At 44.1% G+C, this 12,559-nt stretch overlaps 1 protein-coding gene across 1 annotated transcript; it reads left to right on the plus strand.

Annotated features, from left to right (window-relative positions):
• The first annotated feature begins 49 nt into the window (after window positions 1-49).
• On the plus strand, window positions 50-10,788 carry LOC121563654 (beta-secretase 1). The gene is made up of 9 exons (XM_041875429.2): window positions 50-1,012; window positions 5,813-5,901; window positions 6,149-6,365; window positions 6,745-6,882; window positions 7,129-7,263; window positions 7,540-7,641; window positions 7,935-8,084; window positions 8,628-8,799; window positions 10,191-10,788. The coding sequence occupies exons 1-9, from the start codon at window positions 698-700 to the stop codon at window positions 10,433-10,435; spliced, it is 1,563 nt and encodes a 520-aa protein (XP_041731363.1). The 5' UTR covers window positions 50-697; the 3' UTR covers window positions 10,436-10,788.
• The last annotated feature ends 1,771 nt before the right edge of the window (window positions 10,789-12,559 follow it).

A 12,559-nucleotide genomic window follows, 5' to 3' on the forward strand; every position in this document is an offset into this window, starting at 1 on the left:
CCCACAATGCCCTGTGCGCTCCTATTTCCCAACTGAGGTTGTGTTTGAAGGGAGATGTTCCGCTCAGTTACAACATGATGCAGGATTGATGGAGGAGGCGGGTGAATGCGGGAAGGTAGCGGAGATAATGCACAGAGGAGAGATGCGGATTATGGTGACTGGGATTTTTGGTCGTGTGACAGAACGATGATCGGACGGGTAACGGGCTTCTAGATTGTTGATATTGGGACCTCAGCCTTTTTGGACAATCTCTAATTCATGCGTTCTATGTTTTCTTTTATTATCGGCCTATTTGCGCAGTTGATGATTTCATTATACTGAATTTGATTGTTTTGTCGACAACTATAGGCTATTGGCACATGGATATTTCTATCGTTTATATAAGATTTTGTAAATTATTGTTATTTTTCTTATAAGGCGAGGACAAGATATATGGTCGCGGCAGCAAAGCGCTCGATACGACACCACCTGTACACGGACAGATTTTCAAATCAAGGGAACTCCGCTGTATTTTAATAAAGATGTCAACATTATTGCATTATGGCTGCAACTGTCAATTATTTCGCAGCATCAGCGTTTGATCTTGGTGCTATAAACAACAATTCTGCAGCAGTTCTAATGATGCCAAACTGAAAGGAGACGGTCGAGCGCGCAAATTAAGTGTCCTAAAATATATAGCCTAAAATAACATTTCAAAATGGAGGCACTCTGTCCTCGCTGGATGGTATTTTTATGGACGATTGTCGGCCTGTTTGTGTGTGTCAGTTTCGGCTCCAACGAGGCTGAAGTAGAACCAAACAGCTCTGGCCCACTGGCTATCCACTTCCCACTGCGGCAGGGCCCTCTCTCCGAAACCCAACCCCCGCCTGTGGCCCCGCAGCGCTCTTCGAGTGCAGCGCGGAGGCGCAGAGGGGTCAGCCGCATCAATTTCGTGGACATGATCGACAACCTCCGTGGGAAATCTGGACAGGGCTACTACGTGGAGATGGCTGTGGGCTCACCGCTACAGAAGGTGACTGACTCTCTCTCTCTCTCTCTCTCTCTCTCTCTCTCTCTCTCTCTCTCTCTCTCTCTCTCTCTCTCTCTCTCTCTCTCTCTCTCTCTCTCTCTCTCTCTCTCTCTCTCTCTCTCTCTCTCTCTCTCTCTCTCTCTCTCTCTCTGTGTCATTGAGACGCCCATTCCATTGACCCTGAATGACGTTTTGCGCACCTGTGCCCTATATCCTCTGCATTGTGGCACATCAAACCTACCCTATCAAACTTTTGATTAGTGGAATCACGTGTTCAGTAGTAGGGCAAAAACACCCATTTGGGTCCCCAGGACCAGAATTAAGAAAGACTGGCCTTCATAAACCTTGGTAACCTGGCTTCTAAAATGGCAGATGGTGAAGAAGAAGAAGAACAACAACAACAATAATAAATGTGTGTGTCTGTGCCTGTGTGCTTGCATGTGAGAGAAGGAGAGAGAAAGAAGGAGAGAATGAAGCCTTTAATTCTGCAGAGAGAAAGAGGGGGGGAGATAATTCCCAGTGAGGTGCAGCTAAGCAGCTGCAGGGTACAGACTGGCACACCAGAGGGATTAATGTGTGACAGAGCCAACGTTATGCCCTGCCTAGGACACTCCCATTATGCCACTAGGAGGATAAACCATCACTGGCTTCCATCCACTCACAAACATTTAGAAACATTGATACAAATACAACCATAGAGATTGATCCAGTATTAATAACTATGAATACAACACACTAAAAGACACATAACAAAATATTTCCCTCATGTAATCGAAGGGAATTCTATTACTATATTGCTTTGTTACAGCAATACAAACCAAACAAATTGCCACATAGGTCTACTGTATAGACTACTATAAGACTGTTACAGTAACTTCAAGATGTTTGAGCAGCAAATGTAAACCAGGGGCTGTATGTATCAATTATCACAGAGTAGAAGTACTGATCTAGGATCAGGTCCCCCCTGTCCATGTAATCGTATTAATTGTGATCTAAAAGGCTCAACTGATCCTACATCAGCACTCCTCTGAGACGCTTCAGACATACCTCATCTAAAATAATAGATTAGGTTTGCGACAGGGATTCTAGGCTTCTGCCAGCTAGAGGAAGTGTAGAAGGAAGTGTAGCAGGGTCGTAGCAAGTCCAAAGTGTGTGTGTGTGTGTGTGTGTGTCAGGATGCAGCTGCGGGCCAGGCGTCTCGGGTGGTGTGTGTGAAGGGAAGCAGGATGCGGGCAGGACAGATCAATTGTGAGACATCAGCGTATTCCTCACCAAAATACACCCGCTACACTACAATCAGAGAGAGAAAGGAGGAGAGCAGGCCAAGAGGCTGACTGAGGGAGAGTTTATGCAGGTTAAAGTTAAATCACTCTTTACAGGACTACCTCATAATGCTAAGGTGATTCTTTATTTATTCAAATCATATAACATGCAAATGGGTCCACACAGACTGTTATGCACAATCTCCCTAGTAACCCTGTTTGATTTGAGTTTCTCCCACAATTCATTGCAATGTCTCTGTGTTTGCATGGCTTGGTGTTTTGATGTGTGTGGAGGGGGTGAATGTGGTTTGGTGGTAGGGCAGGGGCATCATGTCAGCTAAACCTAGGGAATGGATGGCAAAGGGACATTCTCCTCCAATGAATGTTTATCCAATTGAAGCTCCTTTACTGCATTTCTACACAATTTAAAAACTCTAAAATGCAATTTGGACCTTGTTGCTGTAGCTTCATTCACCTCAGTCAATAGGGGACTTAACATTCTAGAAAACCAGTGGAGGCTGCTGAGGGGAGGATGGCTCATTTTAATGGCTGGAACTGAGCAAATGGAATAGCATCAAACACCTGGAAACCATGTGTTTGTTGTATTTGTTACCATTCCACGTATTCCACTCCAGCCATTACCACGAGCCCGTTCTCCCCAATTAAGGTACCACCAACCTCCTGTGCTACAAACATGTCATACAAGAATTAGCTGCTACGCACTAGCTCAGCACCAGGATTAAAACTCTAGTTTGGTTTCATGTCAAGTCAAACAGCAGTTACCTAGCCAAAGCCATCTACTACAGCCATCTTTACCTCTGCACTGTTTTGAGAAAAGGTTGCGCAGTTCCCTGCAGCTGCGTGATGTTCTCTCCATAAAGCCATTCATCCATCCATACAAACAGCCTTCCCTCCTGCTCCTAGGTGTCTGCATGGTCCTAAAGTCAGCCCGTATAGTTCCGCTAAACTGCATTTGCCTTTTAATCAGGATTTTAATTATTTTAGAAGCCTATTTTAAATTGTTTGTGTTGTAGGGTATGGCGACTGCCATATCCAATTGACACCCCTGTGATTAGATTAGAAGATGACATGGATATGTTATGGAACAGCAGGGTGCATGTGATGAGTGTGTCTCAAGCGACACGTTTGTGTTGGTGGGATGTGTGTGTGTGTGTGTGTGTGCGTGGGCATTTGTGTGGAGAGTGTGTGTGGGACTGGGTGAGAGACTGAGGCAACAGGCTGGGGAATCTTCCATGCACACAGTCCTTGAGGCTCTTGGCTCTGCCACTTCCTGGACTGTGTCCCAAATGGCACCCTATTCCCTACATAGGGAATAGGGTGCCAGTTGGGGATGCATACCTGGATATTTCAGGAGCAGATCTATTATTGATCAGGGTCCTGCTGGTCACCAGAGAGACAACATGGCTGCCAGTCTGACTCACTGACTGAGCAAAATGTGAGACTCACACCGGAAGGAGAGGGAAGGAGGGAGACAGAGAGAGAGACAGAGATAGAGAGAGGGCAATCTGAGAACAGCCTAGGGGTTGGATGCAGTGGGAAAGGAAAGGAGAAGGACATTTGGAGCAAAATAAACCAATACATAGCAACTACCAGTAACATAATGCCAGGAGGTGAGAGAGAGAGAAAGTGACTCTAAATGGCTGAAATGAAGAAGTGTTTTAGCAGCAGCTGCAGGGAAACATTTTATGAATAGGCATGGCTGTCTCCAGGGTAACAGAGATCATGTCCTTATCATCAGTGTATTTCAATGTATTCTGTCCTTTAACCCTGGAAGACGCAAGAACGCACACACACACACACCTAAAAACACCACATACAGTGGGGAAAAAAAGTATTTAGTCAGCCACCAATTGTGCAAGTTCTCCCACTTAAAAAGATGAGAGAGGCCTGTAATTTTCATCATAGGTACACGTCAACTATGACAGACAAATTAAAAAAAAAAATCCAGAAAATCCCATTGTAGGATTTTTAATGAATTTATTTGCAAATTATGGTGGAAAATAAGTATTTGGTCACCTACAAACAAGCAAGATTTCTGGCTCTCACAGACCGTAACTTCTTCTTTAAGAGGCTCCTCTGTCCTCCACTCGTTACCTGTATTAATGGCACCTGTTTGAACTTATTATCAGTATAAAAGACACCTGTCCACAACCTCAAACAGTCACACTCCAAACTTCACAATGGCCAAGACCAAAGAGCTGTCAAAGCGACACCAAAAACAAAATTGTAGACCTGCACCAGGCTGGGAAGACTGAATCTGCAATAGGTAAGCAGCTTGGTTTGAAGAAATCAACTGTGGGAGCAATTATTAGGAAATGGAAGACATACAAGACCACTGATAATCTCCCTCGATCTGGGGCTCCACGCAAGATCTCACCCCGTGGGGTCAAAATGATCACAAGAACGGTGAGCAAAAATCCCAGAACCACACGGGGGGACCTAGTGAATGACCTGCAGAGAGCTGGGACCAAAGTAACAAAGCCAACCATCAGTAACACACTACGCCGCCAGGGACTCAAATCCTGCAGTGCGAGACGTGTCCCCCTGCTTAAGCCAGTACATGTCCAGGCCCGTCTGAAGTGCATTTGGATGATCCAGAAGAGGATTGGGAGAATGTCATATGGTCAGATGAAACCAAAATATAACTTTTTGGTAAAAACTCAACTCGTCATGTTTGGAGGACAAAGAATGCTGAGTTGCATCCAAAGAACACCATACCTACTGTGAAGCATGGGGTTGGAAACATCATGCTTTGGGGCTGTTTTTCTGTAAAGGGACCAGGACGACTGATCCGTGTAAAGGAAAGAATGAATGGGGCCATGTATCGTGAGATTTTGAGTGAAACCCTCCTTCCATCAGCAAGGGCATTGAAGATGAAACGTGGCTGGGTCTTTCAGCATGACAATGATCCCAAACACACCGCCCGGGCAACGAAGGAGTGGCTTCGTAAGAAGCATTTCAAGGTCCTGGAGTGGCCTAGCCAGTCTCCAGATCTCAACCCCCATAGAAAATCTTTGGAGGGAGTTGAAAGTCTGTGTTGCCCAGCGACAGCCCCAAAACATCACTGCTCTAGAGGAGATCTGCATGGAGGAATGGGCCAAAATACCAGCAACAGTGTGTGAAAACCTTGTGAAGACTTACAGAAAACGTTTGACCTGTGTCATTGCCAACAAAGGGTATATAACAAAGTATTGAGAAACTTTTGTTATTGACCAAATACTTTTTTTCCACCATCATATGCCAATAAATTCATTAAAAATCCTACAATGTGATTTTCTGGATTTTTTTTTCTCATTTTGTCTGTCATAGTTGACGTGTACCTATGATGAAAATTACAGGCCTCTCTCATCTTTTTAAGTGGGAGAACTTGCACAATTGGTGGCTGACTAAATACTTTTTTTCCCCACTGTATACCTACTCAATACCTGTCACAATATATAGGCCTAGCTTTGGAAAAATGCTGAGTGAATATGTAATATGGTTTCATTACAATAACAACTTTGTTGTGTTTGTGAATCAGTTGAATATCCTGGTGGACACAGGCAGCAGTAACTTTGCAGTGGGGGCAGCTGCTCACCCTTTCCTCCGCAGATACTACCATCGCTCACTGTGAGTACCACGGGTTCTTATTACAATACACTGAAAGTGCTTGAAAACTTTACTGCTGACATGCACAATGCTTTGGGACCATATCAACAGTGGACTAATGCGTAAACTATCCCTTTAAATATTATATTAAATATGAATCCCATTGAACAGTGAATCTCAGTGGGATCTCTCCCTTTTAGATTACCCTGTACATACTTCCCTTGGTGGACTTATACAGTAAGCACCTTTTCTCCCCTGCTGTTCATAGGTCTAACTCCTACCGCGACCTTGGGCGCAGTGTTTACGTACCCTACACCCAGGGCCGCTGGGAGGGCGAGCTGGGCACTGACCTGGTGTCTGTGCCGCACGGCCCCAATGCCTCGCTCCGTGCCAACATCGCTGCCATTACCCAGTCGGACCGCTTCTTCATCAACGGATCCAACTGGGAGGGCATCCTGGGCCTGGCCTACGCCGAGATCGCCCGGGTGAGAGGGGGGGAGAGAGAGGGAGGGAAAGGGAAATGGGCTGGGCAGAAAACACATGGGTGAGAGGGGGGAAGAGGAAGATGGAGAGGGAGGGAGAGAGGGAAAAGAGAGAGGGCTGAGCAGAGATTGCCTGGGTGAGAGTGAGGGAGGGAGGGAGGGAGAGAGTGATCAGCTAGAGGGTCACTGGTGAGGGTAATGTGGAAAATGCACAGTGATGGATTTGTGGAGATACAATGTCAGTTTAGGCTTGTTGTCAACAAGATGGCTAAAATTACCACAGAATTGTTTTAGATTTTTCAACCCCCTCACTTTAATATAGTTATTCGTTACCCATCTTTAAATCCTTTCTAAATCCTCTAAACCCCCCATATCTGTTTAGCCTGATGAGACGCTGGAGCCTTTCTTTGACTCGCTGGTGCGGCAGACCCCCGTGCCCAACCTGTTCTCCCTGCAGATGTGTGGCGCAGGGTTCACCCAGAACTACAGCCTGGGCAGTGCCACCGTGGGTGGCAGCATGGTGAGAGAGATAGACATACAGTCGATAGGAAAAGGCACAGACACATTTTCTGTTTGAGGGAAATACACAGAAGTGGTGTGTTGTGTTAGTGTAACCAAGAGGGTTATATATAGAGATTGTATGTGCCAGGCAGGTAGGTCAGTATTGTTTAGTTATAATTTGTATTGCAAAGGCAATATGAAATGGAAAGTGTGTTGAGAGTTTTGGACCCAGCCTATGATACTGTCTGATTTGCTGTTTTCTTAGATCATTGGTGGAGTGGATTCTTCTCTCTATGTTGGGGACCTGTGGTACACCCCGATCCGCCGGGAGTGGTATTATGAGGTCATCATTGTGCGCATTGAGGTCAATGGTCAGGATCTCAACATGGACTGCAAGGAGGTGAGATACTGTAGCTGACGGGTTTGCTGAAGACCCTTTAATCAACATTATCCTCCCTATTTCATTCCACTTTCTCTTTAATATCCAAAGCGACTTATAGGCATGTGTGCGTACATTTTAAGTAAGGGTGGCCCCTTCTCTTTTTATATTTTATTTGCTCCTGTATTCTCTTTAGTTAATCCTGAATATCTATCTATCACTAATAATGGTGCAGTAAGTGACAGTGAATAAAGAATGACAATTTGTTTCCTCTCTCTTGGCTTGTGTTTCTATCAGTACAACTATGATAAGAGCATTGTGGACAGCGGCACCACCAACCTCCGGCTCCCTCGCAAAGTGTTCCAGGCAGCCGTGAAGGCCATCGAGGCAGCCTCGTCTGTGAGTCCCTCCTCATACCTTTTCTCATCTCTCTCTCACTCCCCCTCTCTCTCTGTTGTTTTGTTCCCTCTCTTCTTTGTAGCTGACAGTTTCAGCTAGTGTCATGTGAAATCCCCTTTCTCAGGTGTAATGTCTGTAATAGTTTCATAGCTATCATCTTTCTCTAGTTTCTGCAATTGCTAAATATTCTTTATATCCCTCTCTCCCACACACACACACACACACACACACACACACACACACACACACACACACACACACACACACACACAAACCCCATGTCTTCTTATCAGACGGAGCAGTTTCCCTCTGGGTTCTGGTTGGGGGAGCAGCTGGTGTGCTGGCAGGCTGGCACCACCCCGTGGCACATCTTCCCTGTCATCTCGCTCTACCTAATGAGTGAGAACCGCAACCAGTCCTTCCGCATCTCCATTCTCCCACAGGTAACAGTGTCTGTCTGTGTACTTACCTGTCATTGAATACAATACATCTTCATTATTCAATTAATCAATTCAATGATCTAATGATGATCCTATCTTAAACTCCTTTCACTTTTCATTCAATTTAGATGTGTTGAGAACTACAGAGAGTATTTGATGTATGTTATTCCAATCAGAGACTGGACCTTGGAGATAGTGGTGATTAATATAATCACTGTTTCAATGGCAATGAGATAGAAGTGGAGAGCAGCTTGTATTGGGACAGTAGAGGCAGTCAGCGCTGGCCTTGAACCTTCGACTAGCAACAGTTAACATTGATAATTAATGTTAAGCTTATATAAAAATGTTGAAAGTAGTGAGTATATTCCTCACTCATGCACGGACTGGTTAGTTCATGCTTACACCAAACCCAAACTGCATAGACAAGCACAAAAAAGTGTTGTGAGCTTATTATCCTATTGCTGTATTTCTCCTGGTTTATTCTTACCATCCATTGTAGGTGTTCTCTACTGACTGATGTCCGCTGTTTCTTTGTGCCCCCTGCAGCAGTACCTGCGACCCGTGGAGGACGTGGCCTCGGCCCAGGAGGACTGCTATAAGTTTGCCGTATCCCAGTCCAGCACGGGCACCGTCATGGGCGCCGTCATCATGGAGGGCTTCTATGTGGTGTTCGATCGCCAGAGGAAACGCATCGGATTCGCCGTCAGCACCTGCCATGGTGAGGGGGGGCGGAGGGAGTATGAGAAGGAGGGAGAGGGGGAGATGGTATATATATACACTACCAGTCAAAAGTTTGGACACACCTACTCATTCAAGGGTTTTTCTTTATTTTTACTATTTTTTACATTGTAGAATAAGAGTGAAGACATCAAAACGATGAAATAACACATATGGAATCATGTAGTAACCAAAAAAGTGTTAAACAAAAATAAAATAGATTTTATATTTGAGATTCTTCAAATAGCCACCCTTTGCCTTGATGACAGCTTTGCACCCCCCCCCTTTTACTTTTTTACTTTAGTTTATTTAGTAAATATTTTCTTAAAACTGCATTGTTGGTTAAGGGCTTGTAATTAAGCATTTCACGGTAAGGTCTACACCTGTTGTATTCGGCACATGTGAGGAATAAAATGTGATTTGATTTGATTTGATATCAGGAAATCAGTCAATTTAAATAAATGATTTAGGCCCTAATCTATGGATTTCACATGACTGGGCAGGGGCGCAGCCATTGCTGGGCCTGGGAGGGCATAGGCCCACCCACTTGGGAGCCAGGCCCACCCACTGGGGAGCCAGGCCCAGCCAATCAGAATGTGTTTTTCCCCAAAAAAGGGCTTTATTACATACAGAAATACTCCTCAGTTTCATCAGCTGTCCGGGTGGCTGGTCTCAGACGATCCTGCAGGTAAAGAAGCCGGATGTGGAGGTCCTGGGCAGGAGTGGTTACACGTGGTCTGCGGTTGTGAGACCGGTTGGACGTACTGCCAAAGGCGGCTTATAGTAGAGAAATGAACATTACATTCTCTGGCAACAACTCTGGTGGACATTCCTGGAGTCAGCATGCCAATTTCACACTCCCTCAAAACTTGAGACATCTGTGGCATTGTGTTGTGTGACAAAACGGCACATTTTTTATTGGCCCCAGCACAAGGTGCACTTGTGTAATGATCATGCTGTTTAATCAGCTTCTTGATATGCCACACCTGTCAGGTGGATGGATTATATTGGCAAAGGAGAAATGCTCTCTAACATGGATGTAAACACATTTGTGCACAACATTTGAGAGAAATAAGCTTTTTGTGCGTATGTAAAATTTCTGGGATCTTTTATTTCAGCGCATGAAACATGGGACCAACACTTTACATGTTGCGTTTATATTTTTGTTCAGTGTATATATACACTGAGTGAAAAAAACATTATAAACACCTGCTCTTTCTATGACATAGACTGACCAGGTGAATCCAGGTGAAAGCTATGATCCCTTATTGATGTCACTTGTTAAATCCACTTCAATCAGTGTAGATGAAGGGGAGGAGACATGTTAAAGAAAGATTTATGTGTGTGTGCCTGTATGTATGTTGCTGATCTATGTGTATTTCTATGCCACAGTGCACGATGAGTTCCGCACGGCCTCCGTTGAGGGGCCGTTCCACGGCGTGGACCTGGAGGACTGCGGCTACAACATCCCGCAGACGGACGAGTCCACCCTCATGACCATTGCCTACATCATGGCGGGCATCTGTGCCCTCTTCATGCTGCCCCTGTGCCTCATGGTGTGCCAGTGGCGCTTCTCCCGCTGCCTCCGCCCACCTGGAGCTGGGGACTTGGCTGATGATATCTCACTCCTCAAATGATAGAGAGGCATGGACATACAGTACACAGGAGAGGCAAGCCTACCAGAAATGGAAATGGAGGCTTTTCTTATTGTTGTTGAGGGCACATCAGCCTCATTGAGTAATGCAGAAACAGATTAACATGTAGGATGGTGTTGGTTGTGGTTTGGGCGGGTAGCACAATGACCAAATAAGCCAATGGCCACTTACTTTGGATTCATCAAAGGTGGATATACCAGCAAGCTGGGTTAAATGGCTTCCTGGATTCAGTGGACAACTTTATTGATAGAAGGGCATGATATAAATATACAGTATGGATAGGTGTGTGTGAGTGTTTGTGATTGTATGAGGTATGTATGTACACTACCGGTCAAAAGTTTTAGAACACCTACTCATTCAAGGGTTTGCCTTTATTTTTTTTACTATTTTCTACATTGTAGAATAATAGTGAAGACATCAAAACTATGAAATAACACATATGGAATCATGCAGTAACCAAAAAAGTGTTAAACAAATCAAAATATAATTTATATTTGAGATTCTTCAAATAGCCACTGTTTGCCTTGATGACATCTTTGCGCACTCTTGGCATTATTTCAACCAGCTTCAACTGGAATGCTTTTCCAACAGTCTTGAAGGAGTTCCCACATATGCTGAGCACATGTTGGCTGCTTTTCCTTCACTCATCCCAAACCATCTCAATTTGGTTGAGGTCGGGGGATTGTGGAGGCCAGGTCATCTGATGCAGCACTCCATCACTCTCCTTCTTGGTAAAATAGCCCTTACACAGCCTGGAGGTGTGTTGGGTCTTTGTCCTGATGAAAAACAAATGATAGTCCCACTAAGCCCAAACCATATGGGATGGCGTATTGCTGCAGAATGCTGTGGTAGCCATGCTGGTTAAGTGTGCCTTGAATTCTAAATAAATCACAAACAGTGTCACCAGCAAAGCACCCCCACACCATAACACCTCCTCCTCCATGCTTTACGGTGGGAAATACACATGCGGAGATCATCCATTCACCCACACCGCGTCTCACAATGACACGGCAGTTGGAACCAGTCTCTTCTTATTATTGGTGAGCTTTAGTAATGATTTCTTTGCAGCAATTCGACCATGAAAGCCTGATTCACACAGTCTCCTCTGAACAGTTGATGTTGAGATGTGTCTGTTAGTTGAACTCTGTGAAGCATTTATTTGGGCTGCAATTTCTGAGGCTGGTAACTCTCATGAACTTCCTTTCCTGTGGCAGTCCTCATGAGAGCCAGTTTCATCATAGCGCTTGATGGTTTTTGCAACTGCACTTGAAGAAACTTTAAAAGTTCTTGAAATGTTCCCTATTGACTGACCTTCATGTCTTAAAGTAATGATGGACTGTCATTTCTCTTTGCTTATTTGAGCTGTTCTTGCCATAATATGGACTTGGTCTTTTACCAAATAGGGATATATTCTGTATACCACCCCTACCTTGTCACACCACAACTGATTGGCTTAAACGCATTAAGAAGGAAAGAAATTCCACAAATGAACTCTTAAGAAGGCACACCTGTTAATTGAAATGCATTCCAGGTGACTACCTCATGAAGCTGGTTGAGAGAATGCCAAGAGTGTGCAAAGCTGTCATCAAGGCAAAGAGTGACTATTTGAAGAATCTCAAATATAAAAATATATTTGGATATGTTTAACACTTTTTTGGTTACTACATGATTCCATATGTGTTATTTCATAGTTTTGATGTCTTCACTATTATTCTACAATGTAGAAAATAGTAAAAATAAAGAAAAACCCTTGAATGAGTAGGTGTTCTAAAACTTTTGACCGGTAGTGTATGTATGTATGTATGAATGTGTGTTTATGGTTTATGGATCACATATACAAATTAGGTGATCTAGAATTTAAGGATGGACCTGATTATTGAATATATTTGATTTGTTTGATTTTACATCAACAGTACCAGCTAAGGAACGCTAATCATGAGTGCTAACTGGGTGAACTTTTCAAGAGAGTAAAATTAGCACTCAAATATCAGATGCAATGAACTTTTATGGTGAAGCCATGTTACTTGGTGTACATTAAGAAGCTTAGATTATGTATTTAATACAGTTAATATCAGATATGACACTTTTATATGGCTCTTGTTGATT

The sequence above is a fragment of the Coregonus clupeaformis genome, chromosome 5 (genome assembly GCF_020615455.1).
Source record: "Coregonus clupeaformis isolate EN_2021a chromosome 5, ASM2061545v1, whole genome shotgun sequence".
In the NCBI taxonomy this organism is placed as follows: domain Eukaryota; kingdom Metazoa; phylum Chordata; class Actinopteri; order Salmoniformes; family Salmonidae; genus Coregonus; species Coregonus clupeaformis.